Source organism: Oppia nitens, unplaced genomic scaffold (genome assembly GCF_028296485.1).
Source record: "Oppia nitens isolate AA-2021 unplaced genomic scaffold, nextdenovo-longstitch-racon4-pilon3 scaffold35_pilon_pilon_pilon, whole genome shotgun sequence".
In the NCBI taxonomy this organism is placed as follows: domain Eukaryota; kingdom Metazoa; phylum Arthropoda; class Arachnida; order Sarcoptiformes; family Oppiidae; genus Oppia; species Oppia nitens.
The window spans coordinates 205,535-229,887 of record NW_026533216.1 but is presented as its reverse complement, the minus strand read 5'-3'; the positions used below and the strand labels follow the sequence as shown (position 1 = coordinate 229,887).

The 24,353-nt window shown below is 21.4% G+C and overlaps 3 protein-coding genes and 1 long non-coding RNA gene across 4 annotated transcripts; 2 read left to right on the top strand and 2 right to left on the bottom strand.

Moving 5' to 3' along the window:
* Positions 1–532: 532 nt before the first annotated feature.
* Positions 533–1,088, bottom strand: LOC128957068 (uncharacterized). Its single transcript, XR_008484539.1, has 3 exons — positions 1,022–1,088; positions 765–830; positions 533–708 (listed from the first exon to the last, which is right to left on the bottom strand). It is a non-coding gene; the product is annotated as an uncharacterized LOC128957068 (long non-coding RNA).
* Positions 1,089–2,375: 1,287 nt separating this feature from the next.
* Positions 2,376–3,482, top strand: LOC128957051 (galectin-4-like). The gene has a single exon (XM_054302767.1). The coding sequence runs from the start codon at positions 2,604–2,606 to the stop codon at positions 3,378–3,380; it is 777 nt and encodes a 258-aa protein (XP_054158742.1). The 5' UTR covers positions 2,376–2,603; the 3' UTR covers positions 3,381–3,482.
* A 4,007-nt stretch (positions 3,483–7,489) lies between these two features.
* On the top strand, positions 7,490–8,322 carry LOC128957055 (galectin-7-like). Its single transcript, XM_054302772.1, has one exon. The coding sequence runs from the start codon at positions 7,644–7,646 to the stop codon at positions 8,235–8,237; it is 594 nt and encodes a 197-aa protein (XP_054158747.1). The 5' UTR covers positions 7,490–7,643; the 3' UTR covers positions 8,238–8,322.
* Positions 8,323–9,386: 1,064 nt separating this feature from the next.
* On the bottom strand, positions 9,387–14,021 carry LOC128957022 (type-2 histone deacetylase 1-like). The gene is made up of 2 exons (XM_054302738.1): positions 12,522–14,021; positions 9,387–9,392 (listed from the first exon to the last, which is right to left on the bottom strand). The coding sequence occupies exons 1-2, from the start codon at positions 14,019–14,021 to the stop codon at positions 9,387–9,389; spliced, it is 1,506 nt and encodes a 501-aa protein (XP_054158713.1).
* Positions 14,022–24,353: the final 10,332 nt, after the last annotated feature.

Genomic DNA, 24,353 nt, shown 5'->3' with positions numbered 1-24,353 from the left:
CAAATAGCCAAATGGTGTACCTATCAGTGCCTATGATGATAATTATGATGGTGATGGTGATGGTGGTGGTCGATATGGTATGGTATAACATATACCAAAGATAAAAAAACAACAAAAACAACGACAAAAGTTATGGTTATTGTTATTGGCATATATTGTAAGCAATTTTCTATTATTATTATTATTATTATAGCTATAGTTAGTCTAATATTTTCTATAATATCGTATAACAGTATAAAATATTTTTTCTTATAGTGTGTATGTGTGAGTGTGTGTGTGTGTGTGTGTGTTTGTAGACAATGATGTTTGACAGCAAAAAATTTTATCATAAATTTATGATAATTTTTTTTAACTGATTTATAAAAAATAGTATTATATCTCAATCTCTGTTTATACTACACACACACACACACACACACACACACACACACACACTATCATCAATATTATATATTATATATGAAAATTGTTAACAAAAAAAAATAACTAAAAATTAGTTTTTCTTTTCATTACAATAATCGATATGAAGCCAAATGTTACTATTGTTTCGTCAGTTTCATAAATGGGCGAATAGGATACCAGTGCCGACAACAAGTAGATACTGGACATTATGGCCATATTCAAGATGACTATGAAATAGTATTGGCCTATTGGACACTTCATAATTAGTTAGTTATGTGTTTTTTTGTTGTTGTTGAGATACCAGTGCTATGGAATTGGTTGTCGTTATTAGTATAATAATTATATAACTATATAGTTATTACTGTTTTTTGGTTGTTGTTTTTTATTGACAACTGTTTGCTAAAAGGATTGTTGGTCTGCGGGGGCGGCTATGGATGGATAGATACCAGACATGTATGTTAAGAGTAATTATTATTTATGTATATATTTTTGTTATACTATATTATCACACTTTATGTTTACTTTTAAGTAAATGCAATGAAATTTGTTGAAAGAGAGAGAGAGAGAGAGAGAGAGAGAGAGAGAGAGAGAGAGAGGGAGAGAGAGAGAGTTAGATTACCTTATGTGTGGGTGTTATATATGATATGAGATAATAATGATAACAATAATACGCATAAACTATTTTTTTTCGGTTATATGTTTGTTTGACATTTAATTTTTATTTTTTTGAAAATTTATATATCATATTATATAACAATTGAAATATGCGAGAGAAAGAGAGACGCGAGTCTAACAAAATAATAAAAATAAAATTTATATACATTTTTGTTGTTGTTGTTGAATACAATATTATTGATAACATTTGTAACACTACTACTACTACTACTACTACTATTGTTGTAAAGTATGTACAGTAGTAGTAGTTATTTATAATATTTGTTATATAATATGTTGTATACAATATATATATATATATATATATATATATATATATATATAATAGTATAACACAATTTTGACTATAATAATAACAATCATTATCATCTAATGCCAACAGCAACAACAAAAAATTGATTGACAATAATTTAATTTTAAAATGTTAATTGAAATACTATTTGTAAAATTTTTAGTGATAAACTTTTGAATAAACTACTATACTTGACTATATTATACATAATTAGTAAAAAAATTATTAATACATTTTTATTACAAATATAAATAATAATAATAATACTAATAAAAACAATTATCAACATTTGTAACTATGCATATATCTTACTGGCATTTATTTTTGTATACTAAATATAAATTGATAAATCTAATGATAACAAATTTATTTTATTTATTATTTTAGAGATTATAATTTATAATAACAATATATTACAATATGTACTGTATATATTTATATAATTATTCATCTCCTAAATTGACGTAAATTCAATCAATAACATTTTATAATATCAATTTTTATTATAAGCAAATAAATACGTTACTAAATAGCATTGTAATGATCATTAAGGGTACAGCCATTAATATATCAATAAATAAAAAAAAATAAAAAATATCAATAAATCAATTAATACGTAAATATATTTTTTTATTTAATTAATTACTAATTGTATGCTTCAAAAAAATAGTTATCAAATTAAACAAATAAAAAAAATATTTTAGATAATTTTTTTCAAATATATGACTCATTGCATATTGCAATTGAAATATGATATAGCCTAACCATTGTATAATATATTTGACTACCAGTGTGCTTTTTTTAAACCATAACAACTACAAAAAACCTACCTAAAGTACTTGAATACAAAAAAAAATAATAGTATATCTCAATTAAACTATACAATAATTGTATCATAAAATGATAAAAATTAAATTAAATAAAAAACTAGTATTGCACTGGTATTTCACAATATATATATACAGTAATAATATAACGTATATCTAACTAACTTACAATAACAATTAATTAGCTATAAATTTATAGCACCAGTAGTGATGACACGACATAACCATCAGTAAGGTATTGTTAGACGGGTGTGTATATGCGTGTGTGTGTGTGTTTGTAATATACAGTGTATTATATTGAAGAGAGAGAGAAAAAAAATCTAACGGTGCCAACTGTTTGCCAATTAATTTAGTATTAAAACCTAGATTTTAAGTGATCATCAAATACAACAACAACAACAACAACTATGCATATCATAAGCTATCCGCCGCTGCCCTACTGGGGACATATACCCGACGGTGGTGTACATCCCGGTTCGGTTATCCAGATTAGCGGTCACGTACCACATCATTGTCACAAAATGGAAATCAATTTGTTTACCGGGCACGAGATGGGCCATCACGCCGAACATCACTCGAACATTGCCCTACAGATTCGGGTCAAACCGCACAAACGTAAAGTCATACTGAATTCCCGACACTATGGCCACTGGGGACGGAAAGAAAAACACCATAACTGGGGCCATCATTTTGGTCACGGCTGTACGTTTGATATACAAATTGTTGTCGAACACGGCTACTATCGTATACGTATGGACGGCCACGAAGTGGCCACCTATTATCATCGGGTACCCTATCACGAGATACGTATACTGAACATCGAGGGCCATCTGGACGTACATAGGCTAGAGTACAGACACTCACATTATAACCAGACAACTGTTTATCCGTCGTCGGCAGCGACTACTGTGGTCTATCCGAGCGCACCGTCGGCTCCCTATTATCCGCCGTCGCAAACGGTTAGCTATCCGGCGCCGCCCGCCTACGTGGCACCAGTGATTACGCCCGGACCGCCTATTTATGTGCCGACAGCCGTAGCACCCAATGTGACCATTATCGAGGATCACCATCATACCCGAAGTAGCGGCGGCCTATTGGGTGCGATAGCCGATAATGTATTCGGCCATAACGACCATCATCATCATCACCATAAACACCATCATCATCATGGACATCATTATTAATTATGCTAATTGATGATTATAATGACAATTATGATGATGATGATGACCATGGATGATAATGATAGCTCAATTGGATTTAATTAGTTATAAATAGTTAATTACAGTATTATTTTACAATAAAAATACAGTTTTTTCTTATAATTATATTAATAATAATATCATTATAGTATTAAAAAAACTTAATAATAATAATTTGAAAATAATAGCAAATTTTGATATAAAGAAAATAATAATAAAAAATATTTTTTGATATTTAAATTTTGAATATTTTATTTAATTAATTATTATTATATATAACTAAATATATTGTAGTTTAATAACAACAACAACAACAACAAAAAAGTTATTAAACAATAACACAATAATATAATACTATATTATGAGTTCAATTTTTAAAAAACTTTAATCAAAATATATACCGTATAGTTAATAGTATAATAATAATATTACTATTATTTTTATCCAGGTTTTTAAAGTTTTTTTTCTCTATTATTGTTTTGTTTTTGTTATTAAAAAAAAGTTTACTTTAATCTAATATTGTTTTTTTTTAAAAAGTTTGTTTTTGTATGTCTGAAACAATGTTATTTTATATACAGTATATACAACAATATAATAACAACAACATTATATACCAAACACACATAAATCACATTAGGATTCATTGAAAGTTTTTTTTCTAAAGAAAATAAGGTTTTTATATAAATATATATAAATTTTTGTTAAATAAAAATTTTTATTTTTGTCATTTACTATCACTTTGTGTGTGTGTGTGTGTGTGTGTGTGTGTGTTATAGAGACCTATTATAATATAATAGTTATATTTTCTTTTAGTAGCAAAAAAAACATATTGTTAGCACAAAAAAAATTTTGTTGGTGAAAAAAAACATATATATATATAATATAATATATAAACTTAAATATAACAACTTATATATTTTCTTTATAAATATAATGTTTTTATTGCAATTTTGTATATACTATATATATATATATATATAAAACTTAAATAACGTTTTTTTGTGCACTCATATGACATTCAAACTTTTGGTGTTAAATATAAAATAAAAAAAAATCAATATATTTTTATAAACAACAACAACAACAACAAAAAGTTATATAAACTTTAACTCCTATGAGTATAAATATATAAATGTAAAAAATAAAATATATTAAATAAGTATATAAATGTAATTCAATAGTATCAAAAATAAATATTTTAGTAAATATGAGATTTTTTTCTGGCCAAATATATATATATATAAATAATTTTTATATCATATTTAATACATATAAAAAAAAAGTGGTTTTCTATTATATATAAATTCAATTTCATTTTGTTTGAGTTGTTAATAATAATAATAATAATAAAAATGTTTGAAATAAAATTATTGCCAACATTTATTTACTAATGAGAGTCATATAATAAAAATAAAAATAATAATATTTTTAATGTGATATTATATATTATTAAATTATATAAAAATCAAATTTAATATTAATAATAATAATGATAATAAAATTATTTTAATGCATGACAAAATTATATTATAACTTATAATAATATATAACAACTTTTAACTTATGATATATTTTTTTGAAACACTAATGTTTTATAAAAGCATTTTGTAATTTGCATGATATATACAAAACTATTTATAATTTAATGTTATTTTTTGTTTGTTTGAAATAAAAAATTATGTTTTTTGAATTTAAATTCAAGGAGACTCTTAAAACAAAATTTAAATTATTCAAAACAAAAAAATAATAAAAATACTAATAATAGTGAGATATAATAATATTAATAATTGAAATATATGGCTATATAAAAATTGTATTAATTACAGTAAATAAAATAATATTGTTTTTAAATTAATCAAATGATTGATTGACTTTAAAGGAAAATTATTTTTGTTTAACAAAATTTTTGTTGTTGTAAAAATAAATAATATATTTACAAATCTCTCTCTCAAAAAAAAATTTGTTTACATATTATTAATTTATTTTTTTTTAAAAAACCCAATTATTTTTAAGCAAAATTTTTTTGTAGTTATAATACTTTTTTATATATATTGTTAAAAATATTTTCTATTTATTCAATATGTTTTTCATGTATAATCATATTGAAAGCTTAATATAAAAAAAAAATATATATATTTAGTTTTTTTTATTGAAATAGTATTTCATTTCCTTTTTGAAAAAAAATTATGATATTTGATACTATTTTTTATTGTTGTTGTTATCATAAGTATGTGTAAGTATTACATAAATTTTATTTAAATTGTGAAATATTCTGTATTATTGTATCAAATATAATAATAATACTAAATAACACATATAGTGTCAAATGTATATAATAATTATGTTAATGTTAAACTAAAAATACTTTATTTAGATATTTACTGTATTTAAATATATTGATAACAAATAGTCAACAATAATACAAAATAATTTTTATATTTTATTTAATAATTAATAATTGATAAATTATATATATATATATATATATATTTAAAACTATCGATTTTAACATTAATAATACAGTATATATATATATATAATAACCTGTAAATAGAAAATAAATAATTAATTTGATAGTACAGTATAGCTAATAAATTGGACGATAAAAACATATATATATAAAATTAGTTTTGAATACATAAATCCCAAAAATACATTTTGTTTTATTTTTTATGTTAAGCTCTGACTACTACAACAACAACAAAAATCATATTTTATTTTTGTTTAATATACTGTATAATAATAATAATAATAATAATATTGATAATACCAATAATTTTTTTTGTGTATAGTTATGTTTTATTTTATTTTTTGTTGTTGTGATCATACAACCAGTATGTAAGCAGCGATTTGTTTGAATTGTTGAACTACCAAAAAAAACATGTATATAAATTTAGGCCTAAAATATAAATACAATATATATATAATTTATATATATATATATAAATAAATTTTTATATATTACATGACAATATGTGGGCGTTTAGCAAACACAAACTTAATTATCAACAAAAAAAAATTAAAACAAATAATATAAGTTTTAGTAAAATATTTTTTTTTGTATAGTTATTAGTCCTATAATTTATATATATATATATATTATATTGTATATTGTGTGTGTGTGTGTGTGTGATATATTTATTTATCAATATTTTATGATAGGTTATTATGGCTTATAGTTTGATTTGTCTGTAAAAATATTTATATATAATATGATATAAAAACAATAGCCTATCTTTTTTGTACACACACATATATATATATATATATATACAGTATACTTTATATCAATAGCTTGGGTAGTATTAAATGTCGACTCATTTTTTTGTTGGTTATCTGCAGTGTTAAAAAACAATACTATGTGTGTGTGTGTGTGTGTGTGTGTGTGTGTGTGTGTGTGTGTGTGTGTGTGTGTGTGTGTGTGTGTGTGTGTGTGTGTATAATGACATATCAAAATAATGTCAATCATATTGTGTAATATATCTGAGAGACACATAATATAATAATAATAATAATAATAATAATATAATGCTATTATAAGTTATAACTATAGCAAAAATAAATATTTAGTTAGTGTTACTAAGCATCTAAAAAATATTTGATATATAGAGAAAAAAAATACTATAATACAAGTAATATATCATTTATATATCAATGTTATATCATATATATATAAAATATTTCCATAGAAAAAAAAACAACTATTAAACAAAAAACAAAAAAAAATCTGATATGTCATTGCAATTTTTATTATTATTATTTAAAAAAAATGTTTACTACTATACTGATAATATTATTAATGGAATAGGATTGCCAGCTCTCATATTATTGACATCATCGAGATTATCTTGAATTATTATTTTTTTTATTAAAAAAAATGTTTGATAAACAAACAATTTATATATTAAATTATAAACTATTTATAATTATAATAGATATTTCAACAACAATAAAATCCGGCACAAATCGGAAATCAGTTGGTAATTGTAAACACACACACATATACATACCATAAATAACTACTTATAACATAATATATATATATATATAAAAATTCATCAATATCATTTAATAATAAAATAATAATTAGTAGTATTAGTACTTTATTTTTTTTTTGTTTTTTGCAGCAATTAAAACAATTATTATATAGACATCGACTATATTAGTATTTTTTTAATATTTAATTAAAATCTTTTTTGAATCACTTAAACATTTAGTGAGGAAACACCAAACGAAACAACTATTATGCGTATCATATCAAACCCGGTAACACCGTTTTGGACACATCTGGAAGGCGATGTCCGACCCGGTCTGACCATTTACGTAACTGGCCACATACCGCACCATTCGGATCGGTTCGAAATCAATCTGGTCGAGGGTAGCGATACTGGTCATCATGCGGCCCATCACAGCAGTATCGCTTTGCACGTCAACCCGAGGGTTCACGAAGATTATGTAGTACTGAACAGCCGTCACCATAAATCGTGGGGCAGTGAGGAACGCCATACACACACCCATCAGCTACACCGGGGCAACAATTTCAGTATTGCCATACATGTCGAACACGAGTACTATCGGGTGGAAGTGAATGGCGTACCGTTGGCTTACTTTCATCATCGGATGCCCTATCAGTGTGTCGGTGCACTGTTCATTGATGGTGATGTCGATATACATAATGTCGAAATCAAACATGGCGGCGGCGGATACGGTGGTGAAGGAATGCCGTATGTTGTCGGTGGTGGTGATGAGTCATACATACCCGGCCAGTATGTGGAAAGTCATCATCATCACCATGATTCCCATCACCATCATCATCATCATGGTCATCACGATTACTAGTGGGTAAATGATGGGACCTACTAATGATGGGGTAATACGGTATCTATACCTACAGTATATATATATAGATATATATAATATGATGACTTTTTTAAGGTAGTAGTAGTAGTAGTAGTAGTAGTAGTAGTATTAATATACAGTGTCTATACTGTAATTAAATTAAAATTTTTTTATAAATATATTTTTTAAAATTGATAATTAATAAGCAATAAGTTTTTTAAAATTAATTAGAATTTTTAATTGTTTTTATTTTTTATAGTTTTATTTTGTTGTTATTTGAATATTATTTTTTTTTTTGAAATATTATTTAATATAAATTTATATATATATGTAGTTTTGTTTAGTTTAATAGTAAACAAAATATATGTATTTTTATGTTTTTAAAAAAAATTATTTTTTCATTATCCCTTAATAAAAATAAATAAAATAATTTTTTTTCTCTCTTTCTTTAAAATATAGAAAAATATTTTTCTAATTAATTTATTATAAATAATTCAAAAATTTTTTGTAAAGTAATGTTTTTCTATTGAAATAATAATAAAATATGATAATAAAAATAATAAGCAAAAGTGTTAGCAATGAACTAAATATTTGCTGAATTATTTTAATATTAAAGTAATAATAATAATAATGATATCTCAAAAAAACCTCAAATTAACATTTAGACAAATATATAATAAAAATTTTATTAAAATAATAATAAAAAATAAATAAATAAAATATTCATATTTTGCGTGACTTTAAATAATTATTATGTAAATACTTATGTTTTTTTATAAAAATAATAATACTCATAATAGTAGCCATTGAAATATTATGTAATAATAATTTTTTTTATTGTTTATAAACTTAATTACCGGACAATAGATTTTCAACAACAAAATAAAATAAAAATTACACTTAATTTTTTGTTGTTATAAAATAATATTATTATTATTACAATTACTTGTATTTCTATGTGTATTATTATTATTTTTTATTTGATTATATAATAATAATTAATTAGTAATTTTCAACTTTTTAGCGACAAATTATTAGTAGATTTTTGTTGTTATTTAATAATAATTATAATAAAATTAATTATAATTTTTTTTGATAAAACGTGTGATAATAATAATAATGGAGAAGTGTTTCAATATATTTAATATATTAGGTCTAAATTAATGGGGAAAATGGGATATTATATAATAATTTGTAAAAAAATTTTTATTAATTATTATAATATATATTTTTTGTTAATTTAAATATTTTAGACTAATTATTTGATAATTATTTAATAAAATAAACTTTATTTGTAAACTTATTTTGCATAAAAATTTTTAGAAAACTAAAACTCAATAACAAAAAAAAATAAAACAAAAATTTTGTCGTTCACAACAAATTTTTCAATTAAATGATAAAATTATATTTTAATATACTGTATATATATATATATATTTAAATTATATATTATATATGTATATATTTACCACACATAGCAAATTAGTAAATTGCAAATTAAATGGATATTTATTTTTTTTAATAGTAGTCAACAAAAAAAATTTAAATACATATTATAGTAAATTATTTAAAAATTAAGTTAAGCATAACAAATATCACACACACACACACACACACACACACACACACACACACACACACACACACACACACACACACACAATTTATAATGTAATTTAATTTTTGTTATGTTTCATTGTATTATTTTAATACAGAAAACATTTTTAACAATAAAAAAATTAGATTTTAATGATTTTAACAAAAAAAATTACTTATTATTAAATGAGTGTTTTATTTTACGCTTTGATTAATCTCTAATGTAATAATTTTTTGTTGTTGTATAAAACTAAATGTAAAAGTTATTTTGAGAGAGAAAGAGAGAGAGAGAGAGAGAGAGAGAGAGAGAGAGAGAGAGAGACTTTTACTTTTATAAACAATAAGTAAATTAAGCAAAAAAAAATCTCAAAAAAACTATATTAAAGTTAATATTAAAGGAGAGACTTATTTTTTTGGCGCTAATCTTATAAACTATTTTTCACGTTATTATATTATATGAATAATTAAATTACTAATATTTTTTCATATGACTTGTATTATATACTGTATATATATATATTATATACATAATGTATTTGAAGCGCCAAATCTTATTTTATGTTTATTTAGTTTAGTTTATATTTTTTGTTAGTAAGTTACTTAACGATGACTTAATCACTAACAAAAAAAAATAAAATAAATAAAAATGTTTCAACGAAACTATAAATTGGTTTATCATATTAGTTAGTACTGTATATATATACAGTACTGTAATAATAATAATATGTGAAAATGGTTTGCCAACTAAATGGACATTTAGTTGTCGGATATATTAATGAGATTTAAAAATAAATAAATAAAATAAAAGTGTGACATAAACTACATGTAAGATATATATCAGGTATATCCTAATCACTAAATAATAATTATTATTAATAAAAATAATAACAATAATACAATTATAAATACAAATTGTTTTTTTGTTGTTCAAATCAAATACAGTTTCTATTCATAACTAATAAAAATTATATATAAAAAATAATACCTGTATAACAAAAGTAATAATTTAACAAAAGATATAATGATTTTTTTGATAACACAATTTTAAAAAAAAACGATAACAAACAAAAAAATAATTTTTCAACAAAAAAAATTAAAGATAAACAATTTTTTTTATAATTGAACATTAAATACCTTTATTTATATAAATATATATATTTAAGTTAATAATACATAAAAATTAGTAAAACATTTATTTAATCATTTAATTTGTTTTGTTTATCACTAAATGTGCGATTTAGTCGTGATTTATTATAACAAAAAAATAAATAATTTTCAATTGTGTGTGTGTTTTATCGTAACTATTATAAAACACATTTAAAAAAATATTATTATTATTATTGGTATAAATTTTATTATAAAACTTTTAAATCTATTAAAACTAACCAAAAATCTATATAATCTTTCGACTCTCTCTCTCTCTCTCTCTCTCTCTCTCTCTCTCTCTCTCTTTCACTCAGATTATAACTGCAATTATAACTTACATACTGGTGTGCCCTGAAGTTAAGTCAAGGGAAGCACAGGTAGTCAACTGTTTTTGTTGTTATTATGTGTGTGTATGTATATATATGTGTGCCCTTGTATTACATTCAATTTGAAAACAAAATTAAAAAATAAAAATAAATTGCATTCATTAACCTATTGACTAAAAAACTTAGCTAACTAAGCGCTAGCTTATCCATAATAATAATAATAAACTGTAGAGACATAGAGCCAGTCATATATATATACAGTATATATATTACAGACAGATAGATAGATAAAGTTTTTTTTTTTAAAAAAAATATTTATAATACAAAATTATAAACTATCAAACAAAGAGACAGTGAAAAAAAATGTTTTTTTTTTTAAGTGAGTAATAAATAAATAAATATAATTATTAGAGAGAGAGAGAGAGAGAGAGAGAGAGAAAATTGAAAGTATTTTATTTAATTTTTCATTGAAATTATCTATAATTATAATGCAATCGCAATTATAGCTGTATTATTGCCAAATGATTTCTCCACAATTGGCTATCAATTGATTGCATGTTTTTTTTGTAAATATTTTTTGAAACACTTTATAATAATATGCAATAATAATAATCATAATCTTATAATAATAGTTTGATGTCAATTTATAGACAACTTATAAAAAATAAATAATACTAAATATTATTATTAAATAAAAAAAACTACAGTAATATGACTTAACACATGAATTGATTGATAAATGTTATTATTATTAGTATTATTATTATTATTGCATTTGTATATATAAAAAAATAAATAAAAATATATATAAATATTATATAATTTATTTTAACATTGATTTCAATTTAAAAATATATTTTATTTTTCATAACTATTCAATAATATTTATTGATAAATAAGTGAAATTTCAAAACAATTTTTTTATTAAAAATAATTATTATTCCAATAATTCATAATTATTTTATTTGAAAAAATAAAATACTATTTAAATATATATATATATATATACTGTATTATATTAATATTATACATTATTATTATTATTAATACATTGACTATTATTAATATTATTACTACTACTACTACTACTACTTTGATTTATATTATTATTATTACTACTATCTCGACAATTGTTATCACTATTGATAATAATCGCAATATTATCACAATTGTCTCTATTATTACTATTATTATTATTATTGTCAGCAATACTAACAGCACTTTCACTATTGTCTAAATTATTTTGTCGACAATTATTATTACAATTGTTAACAAAACTATTGTCATTGTTGGCAACGGTGGCGGCGATATTGTTAAGATTATTATTATTATTACTATTACAGTTGACAGCACCGGTAGTGTTGGCTGAAGATAGTTGCGAATTGTTTAGGGCTGTTGTTGTAGTTGTTATAACAGTTATACTATTGTTTAGATCACTCGGAAAGCTCAGGGATGACTGATTGCCGATGGCCTCATCATAACTGGGCGGTCCGTCTTCGTGTTGCTGATGATGATTGTGATGATAATGATATGGATAGACATGATTGCCATCAACAGCAGCRGCAGTACTATGACTATGATGCTGCTGATGATGTCTTAGTGGCCAAATCAATGCCAGCGACGGTGTAGTCAACTGTACGGCTGTTGTCGGATAGCGTTGCTGCTGTTGTCCTGCGATGGACCCGACGGCTGTTGGACTGTTGGCTATTTGTTGATTGGGAAATACCATATTGTGAGCCGTGGGAAACGTACGCCTAGTAATCCAATTGGTATTCATGGGCAGCTGATTGCGCAAATGGACAGCACCGCCATTGCGGAACAGATCATCAGTCGACGACCATTTACGGTGAGCCGTACTCAACAGGGCAAAAACAACGGCAGTAGCCACCACTACCAACATCATTAGCAAGTGATTTGAAGTACCCCGCAAACGTATGACCACACATTTGCCCGTATGGGACAGTATATAGCCGGGTCGGCACTGACACGACCCGATACGACACTCGGCATTCGGGTCGTGTACTGAACAGTGATCGTTGTCCGAACAGTTTTCGCCGATCAGTTGGGCAACGCATCGACGTTTGCGTTGCGAGAACCGATAGGTCGGTTTGCATCGGCACTGGCGTAGACTCTGGTCACAGTACGAGTGTACAGATAGACATTCTTGAGATTCGGTACAGTTTTCGTTGATATCACGTTTCGGTAGACACTGTTGACCGGTTGTTGTTTGATGGCCGACAATCATACTACTAGTGGTGTCCAACAAATAGTGTGTGGCCGGACACTGACAGGTGCCGACAATTTTGTAGACACTATCGAGTTGTGTGATCCATAGTCTCAATGTTTTGACATCTATTTCCCGATCGTCTACATAGCAGCCGATATTGGCCACCGGGTTGTTGTCGTTGTGGTTACGGTCGGCGGCTTTGATACACTGTTCCGATACGAAACACGATTCGGACAGGTTTTTCGGCGGCAAACAAAATGTTTGGTCAATTTTGATGGTAAATCCTGGCCGACATTGACACTGATTGGTCGATCGGTTACACTCTGAGCCGTATGTATCCTCACAGCCATCGCTATAGCGATTAAAGTCACATATAGTGACCTCAGTCGTCGTCGCCGCCGCCGCTACCGATATACCCGGTAATGGCCAGCGGTTTGCGGTTATTATTATTATAAATAATAGTAAAATAGTTGACAACTTATTAAACATCACTTATTAATTAATATATATATATATTTATTTATATATTTAAATAAACAAATAATTTATTATAAATAAAATATATAATAAATACATTAAATAAATTTAAAAATAAAATAAAATTATCATAAATTTAGGCAAACATTTCCATAGATAGTAATAAAAAAAAAAGTTTTCAAAATTCAAACCCACGCCATATAGATATACAGTATATATATATATATATAAATAAATACCGTTTGTTTAAAAAAAATCAAAAAAAAAATAAATTTAGATATTTAATTAGTTTTTAATTTAACTCAACTAATTTACGTTTTGTTAAATTTTTTAAATTATTTATAAAAAAAAATTGTTTGTTTGTTTGTTGATGTGTGTTGGTTATAGTTGACAAAAAAAACATAAAATAATTTTCATTTAATTTTATAATTTAATTAATTAATTAATTTAGTATATCAACCAACCAAACAAACTAAATATATATACATACAAACAGTATATATATATATATTTTAAAACAAACAAAATAAAACTTTAAACTTTTACTTTATAATGATAACAAAATTAGCACATTTAAGAGATAGAAAAAATAGTTTAATTTCAAATAAAATACGGAAAATATATTATTTTTGTTATAAAATAATATTATTATTGTTGGTTACATTAAGAGCACAGTTAGATAGATAGAGATCCCCAGTGTATGGGATATCTCTAACTTTTATATAGTGATGGTTATAGTCTTGTATTTTATATATATATATATATATAGTAATAGTCAATACGTCAAACACCATTGAAAAGTGAAAGCAAACTGTATTTTGTATGTATTAAATATTGAGGTTTTAGTTTATAGAGATTATAGTGAACCGCACCGACACTACTACACAAACATACTCTCACTTTTTCTATACTCCCGGTGCTGTGTATATAACATATACGCAACATTTCCCTTCCAAAAACTGGTATTCATATATATATATATATATATATATAACTAACTACCAGTGCTTAATAAATGTGTTGTTGTTGTTGTTGGCCTTGTATTTTGTTTAATATATTATTAATTCAGTAATTTTTTTTTAATATATAAATGTATAATAATAATAAAATTAAATTAAATTAAAAATCACTTTCAAAAATGTATTTTTGTTAGTATAATATATATATATATTATAGTATATTCAGTATATGTATTCAATTTCTGCTGAACTAACATTAAAATATAATAATAATACTAATAATAATAACAATATTATTATTAATGTTATTATATATATTTTATTTCATAGTATCATATTAAATATTTAATACAATATATTTTCCATGCAAACAACAAATTTTTAGCACAAAAATAGTGTCTATTTTATTTAATAATAATAATAATATATTATTATTATTATTAACATCCTGTTTGTATATTATAATATTAATTTAGTCTATCTCTATCTATATATAATATTTATGATATATCTATTATGGTTTTAATTTGTGTTATTTTAATATTTTCATCGATAAAATAGCTAACAATTATCAAAATTAAAAATTACATTATTTAGTAGTACGTCAATTCAAATAAGGTTTTATTTTTTAAAATAAAGTAATAATATTTTTAAAAACAAAAAATCGATAACTAAATTGACGAGACATTGAAATTATGATGATTTTCTATGAGATGATGTGTGTATGTGTGTGTGTGTGTGTGTGTATGTGTTAACGACTAAGTTGTTTTATATAGTTATACAGTATATAATTATAGCATAATATGATAATTATATATATATATATATTTTTATTTATTCAGTATGTATTATATTAAAGTTTTATATTTTAGTTTATTGATTAACTACTATTTGGCAATAGCTTAAATTATTTTTATCACAGTGTGTAATATGTAATACTACTAATAAATATAATTATTATATATATATATATATAAATATATTGGTTAACTAAAAACTAATACAAATCAATAATACTGTATTTTTTTATTTTGCTAACATATAATACAATATTATATAATCATTTTGAAAGTAAACAATTTTGTTTGTTTGTTTGGTATTTCTAATTACAAAACAAAAATTATTTAATACTAATCGCTATTTTAGCAATTTTAAAAAGCTATTTAAGCCAATTGGTATTTTCAATTTGTTAAATAATAATAATATCGTTTTAACGCTAATTTTATACTTCAATACACAATTATTTAATACAGTATTATCGTAATAATAATAATAATAATAATAATAATAATAATAATAATAATAATAATAATAATAATAATAATAATAATAATAATAATAATCATATATATTATATGACACTGAGAAATACAAAATAAAATTTAAAAAAATTATCAAAATAATAATAACAATAATAATTATTATTTTTAAAACTAATTTGTTGAATACAGTATACAACAAAAAATAAATAAAAATAATAATGATAATAATATTTAATGATAAAAAATTGTTGCTTAATTTAATCATACAAAAAATTTTTGTTTCATTAGTCAATAGGTTTGGTCAACAAACAAACAAAAAACAACTACTACTACGACAACTATAATGTTAATTAACATTAATTATTACATAAATAAAAATAAATTGACTTAATTGGCTATATATGTAAATATTTAATCTCTTTCTCTCTCTCTCTCTCTCTCTCTCTCTGTAATGATATTTTCAATGTTATATAATTTAATAATAACATTGTTGTTGTTGATAAAACAAAACAAAATACAACACATAAAATTTATCATTGTCATTTTTTGTGTGCTAATAATTTGTTAAACAGGTTTAAACAGCTAACTATTATAACTTTTATTTTTTTGAAAACAAAATGTCATTTAATAATTTTTTTCTATAATAATAATTATTATTATTATTATATAATATATTTTTTGAAATAACATAAAAGATTTTCCAATGCGATTGCACATACATTTTGGGGATAGCATTGGCTATTAGGCAGCACTTGTATGTAACATAAAAATTATGATTATTATTATGATTATTATTATTATTATTGTGCACTCAATTTATTTTGTTTAATTACTTTTATTTTTATCTATATATATATACTGTACAGTAAAAAAGCTTACATAATATGTACAACAAATTTAATATCATTAGCCATCTCTAGCTTTTTTTTAAAAAAAAAGATATATTTAATAATAATTATAATAATAATAATAATTTATTTTTATATATATATGACATAACTTTCGTTTTCATATTTATGTCATATGAGAGAAAAATAAACAACAATTATTATTTTTTTAAAAAAAATAAATGTATTTTAGCTATATTTTGAAACACATTACACAAACAAACAAAATAAATCATTAAAAAATGAATATCATATATATAAACATGTATATATAAATTCAAATATATATATATATATATATATATATATATTTATACAGTATACTATTAAACAATTTATACAACTATATTATACAGGTATATTGTAATTATATAATATATTAAATACATAAATTAGTTGCATATATATATATATATATATTAAAATAAATATGAAAAATTTTGCAATAGTATTAGCGTAATAAAATTAATCTTTTATTTTTATTTTTTGAAAATATTTAAATACTCGTTAAAATAATAATAAAAAAAACAATAAGCTATTTTACGCAAAAATGATTATGCATTTTATTAATTAAAAACATTAATTAATTTATAAAACAGGATTAAGTGGTATCTAAAATGTATATAATTTATTATTATATTATTATTATTATTATTTGGAAATTTTTTTTTATTATAATTATTAATACTTTAATAATTTAAATTCAAATTTTTCCTCATTAATTACCACTTAAAAATCAAATATGCATAGAAAGTTTTAATACTATACTATATATAATTGTATTATACATTTGAATATATTTTAATTATTATTATTTTTTGATATATTTGGTTATATATATTTTTGTTTGTCTGTTTGTTTGTTAGAAAATCAAAAAATAATTTGAAAAATAGTTATAATTTTAATTTAATATATAAAATATATTCAAATATATTTTTATAAATATTTATTAGTTTTGCCTAAAATGTCAATTACTTGTTATAAATTAATGTCAAAATACTCATAAAACTACAACATAATATTAATTTAATTTTAATAATCTTTATAAATATTATAATTAAATTTTAGAAAAATTAATAAAATTTAAGTAAAATAAAAATTTGGATAAAAATTCAGTTAGTTATTGAAATTTGATAAAATTATTTGTTATTTTTCAACTTAAAAATTAAATCACAATTTATTACTGACTCTTGAAAAATACATATAAAATATTTCACATTTATCTAAATGTCTACAGAGAGTTGTAAAAGATTTATTTAATTTATAATAAAATAAATTTAATAAAAATAATTTATCCAAAAAACTTTATTATTATTAGTTGTTTTGTAATAATATTAATTATAATTATAATATTATTTATTTTTAATTCAAAAATCTAGTTTTCTTGTTGTTTTATTTTTATTTTTACAATATATTTTAATTATCATATTATCATAAAAATATATAATATTTAGATTTTGTATTTACTGTGTGTGTGAGAGATATATAGATAATAACAATATATAGTGTAAATATATGATTATTTATTATTTAGTACAGTATCATATATATATAATATCATATATATATAATATCATATATATAATACTGTATAATATAATAAATATAATATACACACCAAATAACACAATATTTTTGTTGTTGTTGTTGTTATATATATATATGTATAAATATTATATAATACTATGCTATCATTAATTAATGTGTTTTCACTTACAAAAAATATATTATTATTATTATTATATTTTATTATATTATAAGTGAAAGCGCTTGACTTTATGCTAAATTATTAATTATTTTCATTTATATAATAATAATAATAACAGTATATTACAGTACAGTATATTGTGTACACTAAATATAAATTATATTTATATAATAATATAATAATAATAATAATAATAATAATAATAATAATAATAAACACAATAAATATTAAATATAAACCATATGTTTAATTACTAGTTTCGCAATATGTTTAGCCCTTCCCTATTATATACAGTATATTATGATACAATAAAATTCAAAAAATATATTTATATAATTATAATTAACATTAATATAAAGTTATAATATCATATAATATTGTTTATATTGTATAACTAAATGTCAATATAGATAATAATAATAATAATTTAAATTTTCATTTTAATACATTAATATATATATATATATATCATATAACTTTACATTTATTTATGTACAGTATGTGCACATTAAAAATATTTAATAGTCAATATTCAACTAACAATATTTCTAAATGCATTTTGATATTATGTATTGATAAAAATGCTTTTTAAAAATTTTTATTATTATTATTATTGCTTGTGTTTTATTTTATTTTAAATATATTTTTATCCATATATACAGTATATTGATATATATAGTATATTAGATATTTATATGATGTCTATAAAATGTTAAGCAATCGTGTAGAGCCTTGAGATTTGAATTTATTATTTTATATATATATATATATATATATATATATATATATATATATATATTTATAACATTATAGTTAGTATACTGTATAAGTATGCGTTTATATAATATATTTATATATATAAACCAAAAATAATTGAAATTCTGGTCTCTATCTTAGATGTCTGACAAACAAACAAACAAAATGTTTACTTTTATATACATTTGAAATACTAATAAGACTATTACTACTGATTTACTGTACTATATATATATATATAATAATTAATGAAATGTCATGAATTTTGAAATACATTTAATTTGAGTTTCAATTGAAAAAGCATTTAATGACGTTTGAATTGATCTACAATTTATTAGCACAAACACACATACATATATAGATACATACACACATACATACACACACACACACACACACACACACACACACACACATACATACACACATACATACATACATACACACACACACACACACACACACACATACACACACACACACACACACACACACACACATACATACATACATACATACAGTACAGAAACATACATACAGCACACACACATACAGTACACACACACACACACACACACACACACATACATACAGTACACACACAACATACAGTACATACGCACAGATATATATATAAACACATACATATGCACACACATGCAATATAAATGTCTAACATATTACTAATGACTATTTTTTATACTTTATCTTAACTATCTATCACTTAAATTAGTTAATTTCACTTTAGATTTTATTTATTTATTTTGTAGATTTAAAATAAAATTAATTTTCTATATTATCACTATTTATACTGACACACAACTGATACTAAAAAAAATTGTATGTTTCAATTCAAATTAAATATTGTGAAATATATATATATTTTATTTTTGAATGTCATCCATAAGTGTGTGAGTGTATTGAGAAAGTTAAGTATCAATATTTTTTTTAATAAAAAAATAGTTAAATAAACAATTGAATAGTCTATTTGATATTGAAATTGAAAAATTTTTCAGTTTATTTTTGTTGTTGTTGCAAAAAAAACTATTGATAGCAATATTACATAATCAGTATATTTTTATTATTATTATTATTATAATATAGAAATGTGTTTTTCAATAAATATGTGGGAGAAATATATAGGTATATATACTGTATATATAAGCAATAAATTACTAACTGTTTAGTAATGTTAGATAAATAAAACAAGTTATAGATATAATTAAGAAATTTTTTAATAAATTTTTTTTTTAAAAATCAGTTTTTTTGTTTATTTGTTTGATTATAAACTAATAATTATAAAAAATTATTTGTTAAACGATTATATAACAGGTTTATATCCATTATTATTATTATTGTACAAAAAAAATTTAAAATTAATATCGTTTCAATGATATTTGCATTTATATATATATATTTTTCTCAATTTATATATAAATTTATTTTATATATAATTATTTATTTACATTATTTACTGTATTTCAATGTTATCTATTTTTTCCCCCGTTAAATAAAATAAAATATATTTTATCTACTTTATCAACAACAAAATTCATTTATATATATATATACAATATATATATAATAATTATAAAATAAATAAAAAACAAAATTATAATAAATAACTGATTAAACACTTAATTTAAAGCTCCAGTTATATTAATTCAATAGATAATATATAATAGCATTAATATATTACTATTCATTCAAAATACTATAATAATAATAATTTTGATATTCAATAGTTGTTATAATATAGAGTGACATTGTTTGATAAAATATAGATATTGAAGGATATTATTAACTATAATAAAGTTTTATGATTTGTTAATAAGTTTTATATCACACTATTTAATATTGAATAGCTTTATATTATATACAGTATATGTATGTAATTTTAATAATAACAAAAAAATGTATTTAAGTGAAGGCTATTTCTGTAGTGTTTTTTTCAATAGTATTTTCAATACCTGTAAATACAATATATAAAAGTGATAGATATATGATTTGATAGATATATAATAGAAAAATCGATAAATAATTCATTCAATTTATTTATTTTTTTTGGTTTTATTTAATCGATTGTTTTGTAATACAATATTACTGATTAAAATTTCATAATCATTTTTATCAGTATAATAATAATAATATTTTTAATAACATTTTTGTTACAATCATTTAGCTTACTATCTCTCTCTCTCTCTCTCACTCACTCACTCACTCACTCATTCAATAATTTAGTAGTCAATCACTGTCCAAAAAAAATCATTTCAATAAATAAAATAAACTTAAATAAGTAATTAAAAAAACTTACTAATATTATAAATACTAAAATCAGTTAAATACTATAAATTTATTATACTATTACTTAATATATTTTTTACTGTATTATTATACCTATAACTAAACATTATTATTTAAAAAAAATAATTTAAAGTTATGTACACTGTTTTAATATATTTTTAAAAATATTTCAATTTAAAAAAATAAATTGTTATTATTTTCATTGATTATTAACTAGATTTTAATTATTATGTTTAATATATTGTTATAAATATTTATTTAAAAAAAACTGTTTTAGCAATATATTACATAATAGATAGTAAAAACAATTTACGCTATTAATTATTGCACAACAATATTATCAATTAATTATTTATAGAGTAATCAAATAATTAAATACAATATCAACTATCAATATATATATATCATATAACAATAACAAACAAAAAATAATTTTGTTTTTAACAAAAAAAAATATATTTAATAATATAATAATAATGTAATGATGATTGTCTTAGAGTAATATAAAATTTTTTTGTTTGTTTATTTGTTAATAAGATTTATTGTTTTATTTTATTTTTTATTTAAGAAAAAAATATATATAAATTTCATTTAATAAAGTGTAAATTATTTTCACTTTTTAGTATTTATTTTTTATATATTATAACATTGAATGAAAGTGAAGTTCATTGAAAATAATTTCTTGAAATTATATCGATTGAAACAAACAAACAAACAAAAAAAACCAATTTATAATAATAATAATAAAATAATAATAATAATAATAATAATAATGAAAATTAAAAGCATGAAAAATTGACAATATAACTTATTTTTATTTTAACAACAAAAATTGCTTATTAATTAAGATTACTATTATTATTATTATTATAGTTTTTATAATAAATTTTATATTGAATATTAAATCTAAAATCTAAATAATCATTATTAGACACGACATGAGATTTTTTTTTTGGTTGAACTACTAATTTACACTACTATTAAATGATTTATATTTTCTATTATTATTAAAAAATTATTATTATTATTATCAAGTATTGTATACATCAACAAAAAAAACAGGTAGGAAACTATGTTACACACATATTGTACACACACACACACACACACACACACACACACACACACCACTCAAACTACAGGTGCCGGTTGGTTATGCTCTCAATATATTCAAATACTACCGACAATTTGTTATTGTATTCATAAATATAAATACAGTACTTATTATGTATTAATTAAAAAAAAAAAATTTAAATAAGTATTTTATTGTCAAATGATTTTCTATTCATTAAAAAAAATAAATATTATTTTCAAAAAATCTTATTAGACTTTTATTTAATTTTTCTGATTATTATTATTATTATCAATGGTTTATATGATGGTTGAGATAACAAACAGCCCTCCCTTTCCTTGGTATCATAAATGATGATAACGTTTATTATTWTTTTTTGTTTTTTGATTTGATTGACTATGATATCTAATTAGACAAACAAAAACATAGACAGACAGATAGATAGGGCTTTTATATCACTATAATACTACTAACAATATTATATGTATTATAACAGTATATATATGATACTATTATCTAATAATTATAGACCAAAATTTTTATTAAGCGAAACGCCAACACATATACAGTATATACCGGTATATTATACTGTATATAAAACTGTCGTCTCTTAAAACAAAACAAAATTAACTATTGATTTAAAGGATTAAACGGTGTGTCGTATTGTGTGTTGATGTGAGATAACGGTAGGATTTAAAGCCTATTGTTTAATACTAGTATATACTGTATGTGTGTGTGTGTGTGTGTGTCTATTGTAGTGTAATATTGAAAAATTGTAGGCGACTGTCCTCTCCAACGTATAACAATGATGATAATAATAATAATACAGTATTAATATTATTATAATAAATAAGATAATATCATATGACATGTTGTTTTTGATAAAAATGCATATTACAAAAAAAAATTTACAATTTTGAATTACATTATAATTAACATTTAAAATCAAAATTACTATTATAATACTGTAATATCATATGATAAATATATTATATACTTAAATATAACTTTCTATACTGTATTATTTTTATATTAAATATGTTATATTCAAAAAAATACAGTATAATTAAAAGCAAATTTAATTTTTTGAAAAAATAATATATTTATATATCCTTATAATCACATTTGTTATATACTGTATCATTATAGACACATAATACAGTATATATATATTTATACTTATATATAAATTATATATTTTTAATTAATGCCATATACGTACTGTATATAAAAAAAAGTTAAAATAATAATAAAAGTCAATTGTTATTCAAATGTTTAGCTAATGACAATTTTTTTTGGTTTTGTTTTGAAAAAACAATAATAATGTATTTTTTTTTGGATATCTATACTTAACGTCAATATATAAGATTATATAAAAAAAAGTGATTGCATTGAC